Consider the following 21282-nt stretch of genomic DNA (forward strand, 5'->3'; position numbering starts at 1 on the left):
GGAAGGGTTGGGATATGTTATTGGCTCTATTTTATATATTAGAAAATTGAAGTTTGGAGAAGTTCTGTAATTTCCCTAAGGTCTCAGGGCTAATAATTGATTGACACTGAGACTCCATGCCAGATCTTACAATTTCTAATTCACAGCAGACTGTATATAAGCTGGAATTTGGCTCTGGAGTCACTAAAGTCTGGCTTCGATCCAAGTTCTGTCACTTATTAACAGTAACTGGGCAGGTTACTTAACTCACTAAAATTTCTCAATCTTCTCTATGACATGGAAAGAATAGAGTCCACCTCAGAGGGTACTAATGAAAATCAAATTATGTAATGCATAGCAATCAGTTGGCATACACCTAGTACACAGAAAAATGTTCAGAATTTTGGTTATTATTTGAGCACACATCAAATCATATTCCATTGAATTTAGCTGTGAAACCAAATTTATACATTTTATTGGAATGGATAAAATACTATCCAAATGACATATACTTTTGGCTGACCTCAGAACACTTTACAAGTTTTTAAGTGTTATAAAATTCGTAATATGAGATACTAGCACCTTAATTGTCACCTGAATAACTGTCTCTGTGTGTGTCTATTTATTCTTGCCTGCTCAAGCAGCAGATTAAAACAGTTAACAAGTAGCAGGTATTCAAACTCTTCTACTTGAAGCACACCAATGTAATCTTTTTATCTGGCTTTGGTTTGAGGTCATTTAGTGCTCATTAATAAAGTAAACTGAATTTGGAATTGTTGTTTTTCATTTCACACCAGTAAGCCAATAAAATGTTAGTAATTGTGATCAAAGGAACATCAAAGAAGCAAAGATTTAACTGCTTGAAATTTGGTATACGGAAAAGTCCAATTACGCGCAATTGTTCTCCACATTATGCTGGATTTAATCTTTACCAAAATACATATTTTTATATTAGTCTCATTCTAAAAGCCAAGATACGTGGTAATTGTCACAGAGGTTATGTCAATCATAATGACTGCGAGCAACTCTCCTAATATGCCCAGATTTGTTGGGTTATCTAATGTGTATGTAAGGATAAATCAATAATACATACCTTAATTTGTTTTGCACACAAGTCCTGATTCTCATATGGAGTGGTTAATTAGAGAATTTCATACATTTCTACATTTAATATGTTTATGTTTCTGTGGATATACAAGTAAGGGAATGTTCTTATTCACATAGTTATTTCTAGTTAAAGTTTCATGCAGGAGGTCAAAAAAGCTTTTCTCAGATAGGAGAAACTACACCAAAACCTGGAGTTAACATACTTTGGAGCAAAGGCTATTAGCAATGTAAATGTCATTACCTCTGATTTGTGATCAGCTGAACAAATAGTGAAGGCCCAATGTGATTTTTGAGGCTTCAGGAACACAGTCTAGTGACTTTGAAAGGTAAAAGCAGTGCTTCCCACCAGGTACATGTGTTAGAAAATTCTGAACTGTCTTGATTGGGAATTAATAATACTAATGACTTGAGTTGATCCTAAGTAGTTCTCAACATCTGGGCAGAGCAATTATGAATATATAGATAAGTAAGGTGTATGGTATCATAAAATCATCTTCTTTCTATACCTCCTAGACAGTCTCAGTGTGACTACTCATATGGGCAGACACCCACACACACACACCCTGCAATGGTTTTGATTTGAGAAGGCAAGATAGCCATACCTACCATAACAGTTGGCTTTGTTTATAATTGTCATAGTTTGATGATTTGGTTTAAGTTGTGGTATGTACTCAGAAAGGGGAGTTACACATCACCTTGCATATGTTTGTTTTGTTTTCCCTACTAGATTCTGGGGAGCAGGGACCATGTCTCAGTCAGGATAAACACAGGGCCTGGCTCATGGTAGATCCTTAAGAGAAATACTTGAATAAATGAATAAATGGATTTGAGCAAAAGAGTGAGTCTATAGTAATTAAATGTGCAACACATAAATACAAAAATGTATGAAGAATCTATTGCTGTATAATGAACACATGCACCAACACACATACGTACACACACACACACACACACACACATCCCATATTCAGAGTACTTTCACTAGTTAAGGAAAGTAATGTCTGAGGTGTCGAGCCAGCAGTAACATCACATAAATATGTAATTAAATAATTAGTAATTGCCAAAGCAGAAAAATGTAATAATTTCTTAATACAAAAAATGGACATAAGTTAGTTTATAAACATTATGAGAATTAAGTATACCAGCCCAAGAAAACTTACAGAAATTCAAGAACACTAACATTTGTTCATGGCCACGAGTTGTTTGGTGTGTGTGTATGTTTTTGTTGTTGTTGTTGGGTTTTTTTTTTTTTTTCATTTGTTTCTAACAAAGACAGTCAGTATAGGTCATGAAGCAACTTTTTTATTCATCATTTCTTTACTGTGGGCATAACAAGTATTCATACTAGTAATTTACTAAAAATACTGAAATGTAATTATCTAAATATTTGTTAAAAAGCAATTATAGTTTTTTTCTAATAAGAAGTTACACAACTTACAAGGTTATTTTTTTTTAAAGATTTTATTTATTTATTTGACAGAAATCACAAGTAGACAGAGAAGCAGGCAGAGAGAGAGAGGAGGAAGCAGGTCCTCCGCTGAGCAGAGAGCCCAACGCGGAGCTCGATCCCAAGACCCTGGGATCATGACCTGAGCCAAAGGCAGACGCTTTAACCCACTGAGCCACCCAGGTGGCCCACAAGGTTTTAATAAACCCTTACATTAACCTGACTTTTTTCCCTCAAGATCAGTAATTATAAAAGAGCACAGGTCTACTTGCCACATTTTCTATTAAAAATATAGTGACAGGGGCACCTGGGTGGCTCAGTGGGTTAAGGCCTCTGCCTTCGGCTCAGGTCATATTCCCAATGTCCTGGGATCGAGCGCTGCATCGGGCTCTCTTGCTCAGCGTGGAGCCTGCTTCCTCCTCTCTCTCTCTCTGCCTACTTGTGATCTCTATCTGTCAAATAAATAAATAAAATCTTTAAAAAAGAAAGAAAGAAATATACTGACATATGCAGGCAAGTTTTCTGGTTAAAGTAGATACCAGCTCTATATAATTAGAGAATTATAATAAATGGTCTTACAGGTAGAAAGGATCTATATTTATGGATAATTTTGGCACTTGTTATTAGAGAAACTTTGTTTCACCATGAGATTTTATGTCTGATGTATAACCAACTTTATATTATCTACTCTAATTAGAACTAGAAGTAGCTTAAAATGGAAAAAAGGAAATTATTCCAAGATCTCATCTGAGGAGGCAGCTTTGGCTTATTTCCACACTAATATTGGCCTTAAAAAACAAGATCCCTCCAATCCAGCTGGACTTAGGATAGCCTGCTTTTTGTCTCATAGAGTGTTCTGAAGGTCTCAAAGAATGTCTTAGTTTTTACTCTAGAAGCCCAATGGTATAGGACTTCTCCTCCATATCATAATTGCATATTTGCAGGTAATGATTACTCACTACTGCCTCAATATATTTTTATATACAGTTTTCTCCTGAGTTCTTTACTCTCATATGAAGAATGCTTAACACCACTGTTAAGAGCTTTTCCTCAAACCCTCTCTTCTAGCAAAAGGACCTGACTTTAACACAACACACTTAATTATTAATACCTCAATCAGGAAGGCAAACATACTAGTGCAGCAGAGATTACCAGAACAAGACAGTCCATTGAATTTACTCTATATTTGTTGAACTGCCTAAGTTTCTTAAGCCCATCATGAATATGGAATTAGAACTGGGCTCTAAACACCTTCTACCTCTTGCCCTCTTACCTGAATTATAACTTTGTTAATATGAACATCTCTTTGCCACCAATTTTTTCCAATTTTATTATAGAATATAGGAGTCATTATGTTTGAATTTGGTGATGATTAAATAAATGTTTGTCTAGAACACAAAATGAATTGTGTTCATACATGTATATAGACATTTACAACATAATGGACACAGTGGTATGGAATGCAGGTGTTATATAGGAACACGGTGAAGGAACACTTCACCTCCGTCTGAGAGGGACAGAGAGAGACTTTCTCTCAGAGATTGCATAGAAGGAGGCAGATCAAGTGGGAGAGGAGAGAAAAGTGTCAGTAGGAGAGATTCACAAAGGTGAGAAAGAACATGGCATGTACAGGGAACTATAAACAGATGTGTGTTGCTAATATAATGTTTGAGACAGAGATGGTGAGAAATGAAGCTCACAGAGTAGTTAGGGGTTTCATCTTGGAGGACCATGTAAGCCGTATTAGTATAAATTCAATGTTGAAGGCAAAGCTCCCAATGGTCTCATTTGTGCCGCATTCCCAACATTGTACCTTGATCTGACACACAGGCCCTGGTCCTTAACAGATATTATTTGGGTGGATGAAATGAAATAGAATGAAAAAAAGGATTTAAGCAGAAGATGTGTGTGAATCAAATTGGATTTTTTGATAAATTGTTATAGCAGCAGCCTGAGAGACAGATCCAAGAAGAATAAAAGTGGAATAAAGGAGACCAATGATGATGGGAAACGATGAGGCTCTGAAGTAGGGCAGCGGGAGTCACAGATTCACAGGATGAATCTGAGATGTATCGGAAGATTAAACCTGTAGGACCTGGTGTTTGTGTGGCTCTCTGGCTGTGAGAAGAAAAGGAGTGGTAGGAAGCATGTGTTATCGTAGTTGCCATTATTTAATCTAAAGAACATAAGGAGAAGAGTTGTTTAGAGGAAGAATCAAGTTCAAGTGTTCCTGAAGACTTTAGAATTTAAATATCTTTCAACTTTTGTTTTAAAAATGAACCCATACACTGGGTGTGATGCAAAAATAATGAATACTGTTACGCTGAAAAAATAAAAAATTTTAAAAAAATGAACCCATGGACAAATTCTAACAAGTTTTCAATGAAAATCTAGAACTTCAAATTTTCAAATATCCCAAGGCTATTATATTAGCATTTAAAAATTTTGATAACACCAAAACATTTTGCTATAATTAATTACCACATATCCTTCACACAAAATTTTAGGTAGAGAGAGACATGTATTGATAGTTCATTCTTTCCTCCTTTTAGCTTTTCATTTCTCCCACCCTCTTCCTCTGAGTTGAGCATTCTACAGTGAAGAGGGGCTGGAATCAGCTCCCACATGGAACTTCTCAGAGTGGCCTTTGAAAGCTTCTCCAATTCACACAGGAAAGGAGCAATGCTTCGAGGCCAAGGAGAACTCCAAATAAACAGTATTTCTACTTCTGTTTCTCAATCTGGTTTTAACATTTGGTGAGGGGCTGAAAACAAATCCAACAGAACAAAGGGCCCCCCTTCACTTGAACCTGGTGTTCAAATAATGTTAAATTTAATTTATATTCAGATGGTTAAAAATATTATTAAAATATGTAATTCTTGTACACTGAAGATTTATAAGAAATATGGTTAATGTTCTTTCTTTCTCACTCTTTGGCACTGTTCTCTTCCTGTTCTAAATATATCTTTTATTATCTCAGGATATTCTTTTAGAATGAGTAACTCCATCCTCACATTTCGGAGTAAAATCTTTCAGCCCAAATGAGTTTGGTTTTAGACATGGTTATGGGGGATCCAGTTGGCAACTGAATACACAGAACTGAGGCTTGGGGCAGAGGCTGGGGCTCCGAGTAGTAGTCCTTAGCAGAGACCGTGCCCTGACAGGGGTCATCTGGGGAGAAGGTGTAGAGGACCACCAGCAGAAAACCATGGTGAAACCAGAACATCAACATACACAGAAGAGTAAGAACAGGCTTTACAGTGACAGAGCAACTTGATCGGATAGGCCAGAGAAGGGCCTGGAGAGACACATCTCAGGAGGCAGGGCTAAAGGGAAGTAGCAGAAGAAAGGAGGCAGAGAACAAGGGAGCAGGAAGCAAACCCACTTCTCTCTCATTAGCCTTGCCTCTTGAACCTGCCACCTCCACAGTCTTCCCTCTCACCCAGTTCCTCTGAACCACGAGGGAAGGTGGAAATCCACCAGAGTTTCTCTACTTAGGTTAAGGTCTAATGCCACGTGAAGAGTAGAATTTTCTCTGTGTGCAAGTATGACATTCGATTAGCTTTCTTTAGCATTGCTTCTATCTAGTTTGTTTATGGGCTTTGTGGCTTCTCATGGTCTTTTCCTGTAAGAAGCTACAATTAATTTGACTACAATGGGAGTGTTTCAGTAGTCATTATTTTCGTGGTTACCCAGCCAATTTTACCTTTGTTTACTAGGGGATATTTTTTTGTTCACTGTGCTCCTTGTTCAGGATGTAACAGATAAATACCTTGCTCAGAGCCAAACAGAAATAGTTTAGATTCTGCTTCCATGGACTTTCTACTTTGTTGTTTGCATTAAGAGAACTAACAATTTTAAGAAGGATAAACAGAAAAGTCTGTTTTATTTTTCAGTGTTTGAAGTAAGGACAATGCTGCCTGTCTGATTCATATGGGTTCTGGTCTCTATTTTACTCACGGACGACGAGGCTCTGTTGCCCCCTGAACAGATAGTGGCTTAGACATGTTTCCCCCACTGTAAAATGCAATTTACATTGCAAACCCTTAATCTTCGGAGGCATTCTCATTGTGTTAATTTTTATTTGCCCGTTTCTCCTGGGGCAGGGTATGTTACCGATCTTAAATATCATTATAATAAAGTGATCTTAAAAATCATTCCTTTTGGTTCATAGGGATCTGGGTCTGTATAAGGATAAAATAAGATGGATCTAATAATGCTATAGTTTTTATTAAGCACATGTCAAAATTCATTATAAACCTTCTTTCTGTGGCATTTTGGTGCATTTGTTTTGATTTTGTTTCTTTTATTTATGAAAAAAACTAAGGTATAAAGAAATAGAACTTTATCAAAGCCACATAGGCAATAGATGTGAATAACCTTGGTAATGTTGCCGCAACAACTTGGCTTTTTCCTCTGTGCTTGCTTAAAATATTGATAGAGCCCCTGAAAGCTTTCTCATCCATTTTTCTTTTTTTCCTTACATAGTATTGATTTCTGGGTTTTTTTCACCTTAAAAATTCACACAGCACAATCGCTAAGAAGTTCAGAAGTAACTTTCTTAAATTTGGCTTTTTCACCTAAATTTTAGATTTTTTTAAAAGACCTAACTGTACTACATATGATATGGCTAATAAATAATGCAGACAGTGTTCATCAATATTGAGCAGAAAGATACATTTACTTTTGAAAAGTTTGTTTTCAAAAAACTGGACCCATCCTTTGGGTTTTTTGCTTGTTTGTTTTTTGGTTTTGTTTTTGCTTTTTTCTGATAGCTGCTAACTTCATAAAGGATTGTTAGCAATCCTTGTTGATGTTTAGTCTGGCAAAATAAAAAATAAAATTGCACTTTTCCTTTTATCTGAAACGAAGTACTATTTCTTAAAATTTTCTTCTGGTATAATTAATAACCCATGTGAAATTCCTGGAGACTGAGAAAAGACTACAACTCAGGTGTATGGATAAAGATTAATTTCTATCATTGATGTACTATGGAATGCATGTGTAAAGTCTGAGAAGATATGTTCAGGAAGGATGTGTATTAGCCATTCGCTAAGTAACTTTCTTCATCTTTAAAGGATCAACTTTTTTGGTTAACATCAAATATTTGAGAGCAAAATCTTGACAGACTGACTAACTCTGAATCCTTGCTGTAATATTTGAGACCCCCCCCAATCCAACATAACTGAAAATTCTGAAACATTGTCATTTATTGAATAATCCTGGTAACTTTTATGACAGCAAAGTATTTTAAACAAATGATGATCTTTACAGAGGAATTATAAATGCAAGCCTCATCTAAGAATTCCTTCTCCTGGTTGTTGCTCGTCCACCCTTCCTCCTGATGGTGGCAGGGCACAGTTGGAAGAGGAGACCCCCAAAGTCTTAACAGGTAGGCCCTCATTCTCAGCCTCAATGTGTGGTATCCAAAGATGAAAATCAAAAGCTGTGACTTGCTCAGAAACCAAATTCCCCTTCAAGCTTTCACCTCCCCGTGTGTTCCTTTTCTGCGATTGATCCCTCCATCTGCCCAGGCTGGGAGCTTCCCTTTAGTCCACTGGAGGTTAGCTTCAGATCCCACCAGTGATCACATCCTCCTGATTCTACCTCTTTCCTCAGTCTTCTCACTACAACCTGACCCGCAAGCAATTCATGCTAAAACTGTCCCTCCCCTGAATTGCTGTAATACCTGCTATTCGGACTTTGCACCATCTGCCCTGCCCCTCCCTGCCCCCTCTCCTCCAGCAGCAACTCTGGTATATACACATAATCCGTATTTCAACCATTGATGTCCTCATATAGAAGTCTTATCACGTCATGCCCCTGTTTCCAATCTGCCTTTGACTCCCCATCACATTTAGGTCAAACCTGAACACGTTACCATGACTTCTAAGACCTGGCTTGGTCTTGTTCCAGTTTATCTCTCCAGGAACATTTCTCACCCCAGAAACATACTTTAGTCACTGCTGAAATTCTTTCAGTTCAGGGCACGATGCTTGCCCTGGCTACAGGCTTCACCTGATGTGTAATCCCCTCTACTTAAAACAAACATCTCCTACTTCATTCCTACCTTTTGCCCAGGTAAATCCTACTCCAGGTTTTCAGTTTAGACCTGACTTTCTCAAGGAAACCTTACTGGACACCTGGTGAAGAGTTACGTTCCCTCAGCATAGCTAGTAATTCTCTGTCATCACATTTGTCATGCTGTGTTTTAAGTGTATTTATTTTCAAGCAGAGCTGTCACATGAGGGCAGGGACTGAGGGTTTCTTGTCCATTGTTCTCTACATAGTACCTCTATGGCTTCTAATCAGCCCTCATTACATGTTAGATAATGGATTTCATAGATCATAGGTCTATAGATCATAGATGGGTTTGATACCAAGTCATCAGTAAAAGCGGAGTGAGGAAAATGGAAATCAAAGCAAATATGGAGCCATAGCAAAGGGATACAAAGACCCAGAAAGCTGAGAAGGAACAGCATGGGGAGGTGGAAAAGCAGACAAGCATGTGTTGTCTTGTCCCATGATATGCGAGCCCTGAGATAAGGATAAAAATTGATGCCCATATATATCTATTATAAACTATTATAGTTTAAAATCAAGCTGTTCAGCTGCTCAGTAAAGTATATTTCATATACTTTGACAAATATATATTCATAAAAACCTGAGAAGGCTACATATTATTTTAGAATTCCCAGACATATCCAAAGTTCTATGCCAGAACATGGAAGATGCAGCATGGTTTCTATCCCACCTTCTTTTTTTTTTTTTTTTCCCCACCCCAGCCCTGTCCTATACTACAGATGTATGGACACCCAGTCCTGGCTGGCAAGCTCCACTTACATTCCCTAAAAATAGCCATACTGGTCCCACATGTCTATTACCTACCTCGAGGGAGAGAGATCTGGAAAAGAGACCTATGTAGGCCATGGAAGTAGTTCTAGGACCATTTAGAAATGAACATATGAAATCCTAGAGACCCAAAACGTGGCTTAGAATGTGGAGGAGGAGAGCCTAGACTCCACGAGGACCAATCTCCTTGGCCTGCAGCCTGGGAAGAGGTCTGGCAAGCAATCGACCTGGATATATTCTGGAGCTTCTAATCCTAGAATACTACAAATGTGTACCTGTGAGGGTGTAGTATTATCTAGGACTGTCTAATGTTGTATTTTTTAAAAACCCATTCAAGTATATACCCTGAAGGTTGTAGACACATCTTTCCAAACTAACCTCTTGTTTCTACTTCAAGACTGTGTGATTCTCTGTTCTGTTGTATTCTGGGAAGCAGCCTAAAAACACAGCGTTTCAAGGCAAAATAGGTTCTGAGTTGTGAGTTGCCCATTTCCAGGCTGTGAAGCCCTGGGCCAAGTGCTTCATCTAATGAGTGGAGTTAATAAAATCTTCCTCTAGAGTTGTAGCAAAAGTGCACGAGGTTGAAGCCTTTAAAAGGCTCAGCTCAAGTAAATGCTCAACAGATCATAGTGCTGTCATCATCATCATAATCACTGTCATTATTTTTATAGCTGTTATTCCTTATTGTCTGTAACTATTGCAATGACCTTGGGCAAGTCATATAACCCCTAAGAACCTCAATTTCTTCTTTCATAAAATGAGGTCTTTGGAGCAGAGGATAACTAAGATTCTGTCCAGTTAAGAGCAGGAACTTTTTGGAGTTCCTTCTTTTTCAGTTTTCATTCAACCTGAACTTGACCCCCATACTACATTGTAAATCGTTAATGGAAGTTACTACTATGCATATAATGTCACTAAGTGTTCTAGTTTAAGCAAGCCTGATATTGAAAGTCTAAATCTTTTGTAAAAACTGAAGAGCTCTGGATTGAATATGCAGTTTATGAAACAGAAAGATTCGTGGGAGAGTTTCTTTGCTCACTGGTTCTTCTAGTACATTAAAAGCTAAATTTGATTTACAAAAAAGATATTCACTTTGCCTACAACTTTTCAGAAACATGCACAGAGATTTTTAATCTCTGTGAATCATACAATCCTTTGAGAATTGACTAAATCTAATTTCTCTTTCCCCAAAATGAACATGGTTGCAAATACTGCACTGAATTCTTGGACGGGAGAGTCCATAGATCTTAATATAAGAATCCAAAACAAAAGCATAAAGGCAAAACAAAAACAAAGCCAGTGAAAATGGGATGCGCTGAGGATTTTGGAGGCATTTCTAAACACAGACCTCCAAACACCTGGCCTTTCCAGTTTCAGAGAAAAAAAGATAGAATTAACATTTATTGAAGCCATACTCTCTGCCAGCCACCGCACCAAGCACTTTCTATGTGTTATGATGCTCTTCCCCTTGCAACCCTAAAAAAGGCAGGTATTTCTGATCAGAAAACTGTGGTTGAGAGAGTAATTCCCCCAAGTGACATTGTGAGTTAATAAATAGTAGAAGCAAAATTTGATCTGGAGTCGGACTCTAATCTTACCACACCATGAGAAAATGCCCTAAATTCCTTCACATCTCTCCTCCAGCTCCCAAATCCTTACCAAGGAATAATGGCAGAAGTTGAGAGATGCGTCTTCCTGAATGAACTTCTTGCAAAGGAACACCCTAAGCCACCTTTGTGCTGACAGCTGATCCTTCCCCTCACTCCTGCCCTGGGCCATCTCCCCGGAGCTGGACTGCCCTGCAGGAGGGCTGTGCTGCTGATGGCATGGGATGGGTGGGGCAGGCAGAGAGCTGAGGGAGGAGGGATTCTCGGTGCTGGATGTGATTCAAACATTCTGATCCCCTACGTGCCCCAGTAAGGATTTCAGCTGACATCTGTGTAAAACAGTTGTCAGCTGAGGAGCCGAGAAGTGGCCTGTCAAACTCAAAATGTCCCATTTGCCAGGTCTCACATGAGAAAAGTGAAGACAGGTCCCAGTGGGAAAAGACCTGCTTTCCAAAAGATTTATTACCTAAGGGTCAAGTTGCTTAACATGTGTTCTGCCCAATAGACACGACTCCTCCTTGATTCATTCATATTTCGTAGGGTGGCTAATTAATCTCTTTAAGAAGGAGGGACTAGATGGAGGGGAATAAATGAAGGGCCTTATTGGAATTCTGTCTTGGTTCAGTAAGCTAATATTGAACTTCCTTCATAAACAGCCTGACCAAATACTGTGCAGAAATCACTGAGGTTTATATACTTTTAGACCTTATATATGAAGGTGAGGCCTGTATCCACATGTTCTAACCTGTCAAAATAGAACGTCCTTGGTGAGTTGGGAATAACAATCACAAATCCATTTTTGGTTTCAAGTCATTTTAAGATAGGCTGTCTTATCACCTCAGACTTCACAATGTGTCCTAGAAAAGCATGCTGTTTTCACAGTGATATTAAAGGCACAGTGAGATTTGTATTTGATTTAGATTATCCTCATGATTTCCCACATGATATAGAGCTGCTTCATGAAATCACTTGCTGCTAAGCATTTCAGACCTTTATGTGGCATAAAGAGAAAAACAACTGCTTGGAAATGCTTAGGAGTAAAATGTGCATATTTAGAAGTAGCTGACATTTGATATGTAATTTTTCTTATATGCTATGTATGATGCAAGACATTCTCTACCCAGTGTGAAGACGATGCCATCTTTTTCTGTCAGGAAGGCAGCATAACATAATGGTTAAAGTACGGACTCTGGAGCCAGACGATATGGCTTCACAAGCCAGCCCTGCCACTTACCTGCTTTGTGATCTTGAGCAAAATACTTAAGTTTGGTGTGCCCTGTTTTCTCATCTACAGAACGCACATATTAGTGAGTTCCTCTCTTACTGTGTTAATTGGCAGGATTAGGTGAATTAATATAGGCATAAAGTGCTTAGAATATTGTCGACATGTCATAAATGTAGTGCATTAGCCGTTATGATACAAATGTGTGAAGATGATCGGTAAACTCCACAGTAGGTGTTAGAGGGTTCAGAGAATAAATTGGCTTATCCTTAGTTTAGGCTAAGGCTTCACCTGAGTTTATTTGTATCTCTGTATTGAGAAAGTGCTAAGTAGAATGTTTTCCATCCCTCTGTTCTCTCATATTGTCTGCGTGTTACTCAGTGATCCCGTAAAATCTGTGGCAAAGGATCCTCACGTACCTGCCGACAGAAGTGTGCACCACGTATCTGGCTGATTGAATAAATACCATGTCTCACATATCATACTCCTGCCAAATGTATGTCAGCCCTACTGTGATAATGATAGGTCTTTATTTGAAAAAATGTTCCTGACTTCATAACAGCATCATATATAATCAGTGAATACTCATGGGAAAGAAAAGAATAATAACATGTGAGGAACCCTTCAAATCCTTCGATGTGTAAGAAGTGTCTTCATACTTGAAAAGGCTGGGGGAGGAAAGTCATTCATTCCTTCAAAATCTGTACCAGGTGCCTGTCAGAGGCCTAGCACTGTTCTAGAAGTGAGAAATGAGGCACCTAGAATATAGCTGTTGCTGTCATGAAGATCATATTGTAGTGACAGGAGACAGTAAACAAGTAAAAAAACTAGATAATTTTAGAGACAAAGAAGTAGATGGAGTAGATAAAAACAGAAGCACGTAATAGAGAAAACATGTTGTTAAAGACCTCAGCTGAGACACCATTGAATTTAAGGATGAGAGTTCCACTCTGACCGAACAGCAAAGACAAAAGCCTTGAGATAAGAATGAATTTGACATATTCAAGAAAGAGGAAAGAAGCTTGGGTCTTAGAAGGGGGAGAGGTTGGCAAGTGGAGGTGATACAAGGTGTGGTTTTGGAAGTAAGCAGGGGCTTAATCATGTGATAAATGTAGGCCATGGGAAGGAATGGAATTTAATCAGGGTGCGATGGGAGGTCATTATTGTGTTATGGGAGTAACATAATGAGATTTGTTTTTAAACAGTTTGGCTGCTATATGGAGGCCAGGTGTAGGCGAACATAAATGTTCCCAGAAAGATCCATTCAGAGCGATTAGCTGTAGTCCAGATAGACATTGGTGGCTTGGACTAAAAAGTGGCAGTGACATGGAGAGACGTAGAAAGATTTGCAGTTTGTGCTGGGAGTACAGACAGAACTTGCTAGTAGTCTGGGTGTAGGTGGTAAGCAAAAGGAGAAACCAAGGAATCACATATCTTAAGGTCTTACTTAAGTCCTGCCTTCCCAGTGAAACATCTCCAGTCATTCTAACTCATTTGTCTTTCCTTTTGGTGGAGCAATTTTTTTTTTTTTTTCTGAGGTGGTAACACCTGTAAGACACAGTTCCAAGTGTTGAGGATACATTAGTGAAGAAAACAAAGATCCCTGTCCTTGTGAGGCTATATTCTCACCTCTGTACATCTCTCTCTGGGCCTATAATTCACACTACATTTTATGTGTCTTTGTATTAGTCTCTAAGTGTTTCAGATTTACTATTTTTGCTCTCAGGATAGTCACCTTCTCAAGGACCAAGGACCCCCATTTTCAGTTTATCGTAATGTCTAGCTCAATACTAGGGGGAACATAAGTAACAGTAAAAATAGGTCTTTTTCATTGATAATTTCTTCTTTATAGGCTTGTCTGCTTTAAGTAAATTTGTGAAAATCCAAAATTGCAATTCAGATAATTGGAAAGGCAATCATTTTTCCATTAAAAAGGGATTATTTACTCACTGAAGAGTTACTTTAAAATAACAGACTCTCCTAATGAATGTAATTAAAAGTTTGTTAATGGGCCATTATGTATTTTTCAGGGGATGTGGGTACAGGAACTGAAGCTGGAGTATCAGGGGCCACACAGTCAATTTAAAATCAATCCAAAATGAAGACAAAGGAGCTAAATATTAGAATTGTAACTAAAAAAGAAAATAATTTCTGATTTCTGGAAACTTAAACAAATCAACAACTTTATAGAAGACTTTCATTTTCTAAATTTATAATCAGCAATTATAAATTCATTCTTGAACCAGAGCACATTCATCCTGGCAAGGAAAAGTAATCATTTGAATACACAAGAAAATTGGCTTCTGGCTACAGCTCTTGGAGTATGTCTTAAAATATGAAGAAAAAAAATTCCTGGTTTGATGTTTCATAAGGAAGTTTGAGCACTTCATAAACACTCATAGAATATCGACTCCTTTTCATGACCCCTTTTAGTAACACTGGCATTGAGGTGTTAATGTAACGTTCTAGCCATGACACCTGTCCTATGGGTCAATTACGCTTTTGAGCACAATCTCAGGAATCCAATGAATGTTTATGACTTTATTTATGCAGAACCTACTTCTGAGTTCTAGAATGAATTTAAACCCAAGGTTTAAAGAAAATGTCCCATTTATAAGGGGCCTTTTAAGACTTGTTTCTGTAATTCTCATCATGTTGAAGACCCTCATAATTATCAATGGGGAAGAAAGCCTCTCACCAGGTAGCACACAGTAGCACAGTTCATGTAAGAATGTAGATGCTGTTCCCTTTACCTCATTCATTCATTCATTCATTCAGTACATTTGTTGAGTGCCCTCTCTGGGGGAAACACCAAGCAAAAGCAGCAAGTCATGTCTGGTCTCTAACCCAGAAGATCTGATAGTTTCCTAGGGGAAAAGACACATACACAATAGAATGTCTTATATACTGAAAAAGAGATATTAGTGAAATGTATTGCAGGTTCAAAGGAAAGCAAGGTACTTTTTTGTTTTGGAAATAGAAGGGCTTCCTGGAAGAAATGGCATTCAAAATACCACTTAAAGCTAGAGTATGAGAGGTGACAGAAAGGCAAGAGCTTCGAGGAAGCATAACCAAAGCTATAGAACTTAAAAAAAAAAAAAAAAAAGTTGTATGTAAAAGAACCAAGCAGTGCTTTGTGTGGTGAAAAGAACTGCCTAAAAAGCCAGAGACGGAAAGAAAACCATTTTGTCCTCACGCCTGAGAAATAGTTCAGTTGAGCATATCTTAGAAAGTTTCAGTTAAGTTTAAGGATGGTGATGGCTGCTGAACCAGTGTTGGAATTGTATTCTATGGCGATGGTTTTGGTGACGGTAATAATAATGCTTACCATTTGCTAAATCCTTCAGCCTTCTATGCACTTTAGTAAGAATTTCCATGTGTTAGTTCCTTCAGGTCTCCTCATGAGATTTGATTAGTGTTTATTCCTACTTGTCAGCTGAGAAAACGGGCTTAACAAGTCAATTAATTCACTTAATGTTGCCCAGCTGGTAAGTAGCAGAGTAGTGATTTGAACAGGTGTACAGTATTGGATTTCAAAGCCTGTAACTCACTAAGGGGAGCAATGGAAGACATTTGAACAGGGAAATGATTGATTCAAGCTATCCTTCTCAGGAACTCATTTAACCACAGGGGGATTACAGTGATTAAAGAATTATACTAGTGAACAGCTAATGAGGACCTGAATGGAGGTAACAAGAATGGGTGTGAAAAAGGATAGGAGGTGAAAGGTGTCATAAATGTAACTAACTTGATTCAGGGCAAGGAAAAGGGAAAAGTCAAATAGAGTCAAGTTGTAGTCTGTATAACCAAAACTCGTGGTGCTAGGCAGCAAAATAAAGAACACCAGAGGAAGTATGTCTCTTCTAGACTTTAGGGGAGCTAGGATGATCTAGTTCAATTTTGTATATGTTCAAGTTGAGATGCCAGTGGGATAATACAGGTGAGAAGAGTCCAGGGGATGTTTAGAAATACAAAAGTTGAGCTTGGAAAAGGAGGACTGATAAAGAACATCAAAACCATAGTTTTCTTAACATGGAGAAATCAGAAGCCAGATTTATTAATTGAAGGGAGAGTAAAAAAAAGTGAAAAAGAAATATAGGCTATGCTAAAAGGAATTAAAGGAAAAGACAGAGAAATTGGTAGACGAAGAAGCTGACAAAAATCAGGGAAGTTTTCCTTGTTTTCCTGAAAAATGAAATGATTGAAGAATGATGGTAACTTACAGAGTAAGACCTTGGAATTTGTAGGGCTGCATTAACTCAAGGGCACACATGACAGGTTAGCCAGGTAAGGGATGCCTAGTGCCTCTTTCATTCATTCAGTCTCTTGCCGCCCGTCTAGACCACCACTTAAATGCCAGCCCTCTGCTAGGCCTTTAGCTCTTCCATAGTTTCCCCCATAGAAGCTTAAATGTTCCTTATCACATTCTCCTACCACTCTTGGTACATACATGCATCATGGACCAGTGGTTCTCCACCATAAGTGTGTGTCCAATCACTTGGAGGGCTGGTTAAAACACAGATTTCTAGATTCCACTCCAGGGGGTTATAATTCTGCAAGTTTCGGATGGAGCTTGGGAATTCGCTTTGCTAACAAGTTCTCAGGTGATGCTGATGCTTCTGGTCTAGGGACCACATTTCATGTACTGCTGAACTAAACAAAGGGCCTATGGGAGGTACAAGTAAAAGCTGTGAGAGTTTGAGGATGGACTAGTATGCCAGGCCTGGGAATGTTCTGGAAAATACTTCAGGAATCAGGCATGATTTAAAGTTAGACAAAAAAGAATGGAATAATCTGCCTAGCTGAATCCCTACTGAACACCGAGTTTTCTTAGGAGTGTTCTAGATTTTTAAATTTAGGTATAGATTTTTTAAAATAAGTTAAACAACAGGGGTGCCTGGGTGGCTCAGTGGTCTAAAGCCTCTGCCTTCAGCTCGAGTCATGATCTCAGGGTCCTGGGATCAAGCCCCGAATCAGGCTTTCTGCTCCGCAAGGAGCCTGCTTCCCTTCCTCTCTCTCTGCCTGCCCCTCCGCCTACTTGTGATCTCTGACTATCAAATGAATAAATAAAAATCTTTAAAAAAAAAAAAAAGATAAAAAAATAAAAGTGAAAACCACAGCAGTGACTATAAGGTTTTTTTTAGAGGGGAGGGGCAGAGAGAGAGAGAATCTTAAGCAGTTTCCACACCCAGCATGGAATCCTATGTGGGGCTTGATCTCACGACTCTAAGACCATGACCTGAGAAGAAATCAAGAGTCTGATGCTTAACCAACTGAGCCAGACAAGTTTATTTTAATCATGAACAACAATGTTATATGAGCAAGAAGTGTGAACTGCTGTTTGGGGGGGGAAATAAGTATAGAGGGTGCTGTGTCCCATTTAGAATGCTACTTTGTTATTATTCATAACAACTGAGATGGTGGGGCTTAGAGTTATGAACTCATTCTAAGAGCCGGTATTGTAATTACCATTTTGGTTGCTGCATCTAATTATTCTCTTAGGTTTACCTGTCCCTGATAGTTACCATGCAAATCTGACATAAGCAGATACATCAGATCTTTGAATTTGGGTGGGTGTAGTTTGCTCTGTATGTCACTAAAGTGTTGGCTGTGGTTGGCAAATGTTGTTAAGTTGCACAACCAAAGGTGCAAAATCCTTCCCAACATTTATAACATCCGTCATTTCAAGTTTCTTTCACTCAGTCAAAATTCCCACCAAGCTAACTTATCAATATCAATGGCAGTCAGCCTAGCATAAGCAAAACACCATTCAGTCATAGCCATACGTGTCACGTGGATCTATCAGAAACCTTCATGATCAGATGCCACTGGACAAAGTGAGATTAGACATATGAGTGCATAATGTATCATTTCAGTTCCAAGCCTGCACAACTGCTAATTTCACTATGATAATTCACCCGCATAACTCAAATTAGGCTTCTGGCACTGAAAGGCATAAACATCCATCTTAATGTATCAACATCAAATTGTTACCTGCTTTAGTCTTTTCTAAATTATATGCTATGAATCTACTTAAAACTTAAAAATGCACAGGAAAGGAAGGAAATTCTTCAGGCCTAACGGCATGCAAATAAATTATTTCAAACTAAGAGAACATAGACAAAGTTCATATTTTGAGAACACAGTCCTTTTTGAAATAAAAAGCAATTTTAAAATAAAAATTTAGTTGCCCACCTAGAAAAGAAAAAAATAATCCCTTTAAATCTCAGTGATACCCCAAAATTCCAAATTGTTTTAACAAGTAAGTGTTTTGAGCAAATTGCATTGTCTTGTTGGAAAGGAGAGTTGGGTGGCAGATGATTTGATTTCATTTTTGCCATGGCCGAGTAGTAGTTTCTGAGTAGCTGAAGCTACTCAGAAAAATTACATGAAAGAAAGTAATTGTCAGTCTTTTAGGATATATTTGGTCCGGTGTCGTCAGAAGGTAGTCTGCCCTCTCCCTGGAATCAAGTTGCAAACACTATCCTCAATAGTAATTAGAGCTAAGCGGCAATTACAGGACATATGATTTGTTCAGACGCAGTGCCCGTCGGCTGTCTCCTAGCACCACATTTCACAGAAACATCAGGTTGAAATGATGGAATTATTTATCTCTCGATGTCATACTTCGCACAGAGCTTGAATGCAGAAGTGAACGTGGACTGTAATCTTAAAAACGAAGGTAAGCATTGCTGGCTAATCAGCATTTACACCTCAGGGAACTTTTTCATGAAGTATGTGACAAAAATGTCAAACAGTTAAAATCAATTTCAGAGAAAAGTAGCAGAATTAGAGCAAATAGAATTGGCTAATTTCACAACTTCCCTGCCCAATATCATCCTGGTTTTCCTAATTTGTTTTTATTTAAATTATAATATTGGTTCATTTTGCTAAATATAATAAAGATGTGACTGATTGCCCACATGTCCTTTATCTTTTTCCTTTTGAAGTTTGTCTCAGAATAACTAGTTGGTAAAAATGAAATTCATGTTTAATCCAAGGATTTAGAACCGTCTCTCACTTTTCTCTTTGTGAAGTATATTTAAGCTGATGATTATACCTATTTAAGCATTCACAATCAAACTGACAGAATAGTGGCTGGTGGCCTGTCACAAAATTAGGTGACATGGGTTATTTGCACTCGTCACATGGTTTTTATGATAAGCATGTTTTGAGTTTTTAATGTTTCATCTAGTTTAAGTCAAAACTCAATGGCTTCAATGTTTATTTAGACCCTTGGGCATAGAAATCTCTCTGGAAACTAGGTAAATTTAGCTCCTTAAGTGGGAGTATTGTTTGTTTTGAGGATAGATGTAGTTTGTATGTATACAATCGATGATGGTGAAATTCTCATTTCTGTTTTAATGTTATCACTTTAGTTTTGCCCACATAAAATTCCTTTTCTTTTTCAGTTTTGTCATTTTTTTAAACACGAATAAATATTACTGTTAGGAAAGAACTTAAGAAGTCTTGGCACTAGGTAGATGTTTTTATCTCGTAGTCCCCAGTAGGATTTCAGGTGGTTCAGAAAATAGTAAAAGAGCATCGTCGTCTTTTTGTCTACCTCACAGGTGGGTCAAAAGTATAAACACTGAGGGTTCAGTAGACTCTTGCAAAAAATGAATGGATTAAAGCCCATGAGCCTTAATTTTTCCAAGGTGCTAGAGACCCTGTGATATGAGGCTTCTGAGCAGAACTGGTGCTCAGTGTAGCTATCACAATCAGGCTCATACCTGATTCTGAAAGAAAATTTTTTTCTAGCCTTGAGCTCATTGTTGGCTTCATTCTGTTTTTGCTTTGTCATGGAATCATTTCTCCCTGAGCACCATTTTCTTCATCAGAAAAATGTGGGATGATTGATCATAAGCCATGTAACATGTTAGAAGTCTACTTAATGTGTGTTAAAGCACCTTGTGTTCCCCAACAGGAAGCCATGGTATTTGTATAACCCAGGACACTGATGATGAATTTTATAAAAATATACCACTGAGGGGTGCCTGGGTGGCTCAGTCGGTTAAGCGTCTGCCTTCTGCTCAGGTCATGATCCCAGGAGCCTGGGATCCAGGCCTGCATTGCACTCCCTGCTCAGTGGGAAGCCTGTTTCTCCCTCTCCCCCTGCCTTGCCCCCTGCTTGTGCTCTCTCTCTCTCTCTGTCTAATAAATAAATATAAATCTTTATACACACACACACACACACCACTGAATCCCCCTCACCTTTGCCCAAGTGAACCTGGTGAATTTAAGTTCTTAACTTGCTCTACTCTGTTGTGAGTATAGCAGATATTAACATGTGATTGTATATAATAACAGTCTTCAGTGGTTGCAACTGACATGACTACTTGAGACATAACTAGAGATGTGACCTTCATCTAATTGTTTTATCTTGTCACAGAGACAAACTTGTTCTGATATTAGTAAAATCTGTCTTTTTGTCTTGATTTATGGAAGCAACTATTGAAAACACAGTGAATTCTATAAAAGAAGGCAAATGACAGTCTGAATACTTTCTAGTTCCTCAGCAATATTATGGAAAGAGACAGAGACAGAGACAAAGAGACAAGAGAGACAGACAGGTCTGTATGCAGAGGTAGAAAGAGAGCGAAACAGAGACCTGAGAGAGACTAGAGGAATGGGAGAAGTAGAAAAGATAAACAGGTGAGAGGCGGGGATGGTAGAGAGACTGTGCGAGATAACAGAGACACAGAGAAGAAAGGTGTCAGAGAAAAAAAGACAGACACATAAGTCAATCAACGTTTGAAAATAGAGATTGTACAATTTTGGAACCTTGGGTTCTTTTTTGTATTTTCTTTAACTGGCAACATGCTTTGTCAAATTAAATACATTGAGCACAGGTCTGATGCTTTTCCATTTGTGTCCTTTAAGGCAAAGGGAGCTTAAAAGGCTATTTGAAGTTCAGAAGAGACTAAGAGTCAAAACAAATGTTCTTCTAAAAAAAACTATTTCCATTCCTTCCTTGCCTTATAAAGCAAATCATTGACAAGGAAAATGATGAGTACTATGATTAAATTCTCTACTTTCCATGTGGCGCCTTATTAAAAAATCATTAT

The 21282-nt window shown here is 38.2% G+C and overlaps 1 protein-coding gene across 11 annotated transcripts in view; it reads left to right on the forward strand.

The window, feature by feature from the left end:
* The window catches only part of ZNF385B (zinc finger protein 385B), a 417541-nt gene that overhangs the window by 287463 nt on the left and 108796 nt on the right, over positions 1-21282 (forward strand). Inside the window, exon 1 of one of the 11 annotated variants that reach the window (XM_045066767.1) lies at positions 17460-18896. The exons of the other annotated variants lie outside the window; for them this stretch is intronic. Coding sequence (XP_044922702.1) covers positions 18833-18896 — 64 coding nt within the window. The 5' untranslated portion in view covers positions 17460-18832. Of the gene's footprint in view, positions 1-17459; positions 18897-21282 lie in introns of those variants that run through there. 11 annotated transcript variants of the gene reach the window in all.

This window comes from Mustela putorius, unplaced genomic scaffold, assembly GCF_011764305.1.
Source record: "Mustela putorius furo isolate JIRA1106 unplaced genomic scaffold, ASM1176430v1.1 tig00003869_pilon_pilon_pilon, whole genome shotgun sequence".
NCBI lineage: Eukaryota > Metazoa > Chordata > Mammalia > Carnivora > Mustelidae > Mustela > Mustela putorius.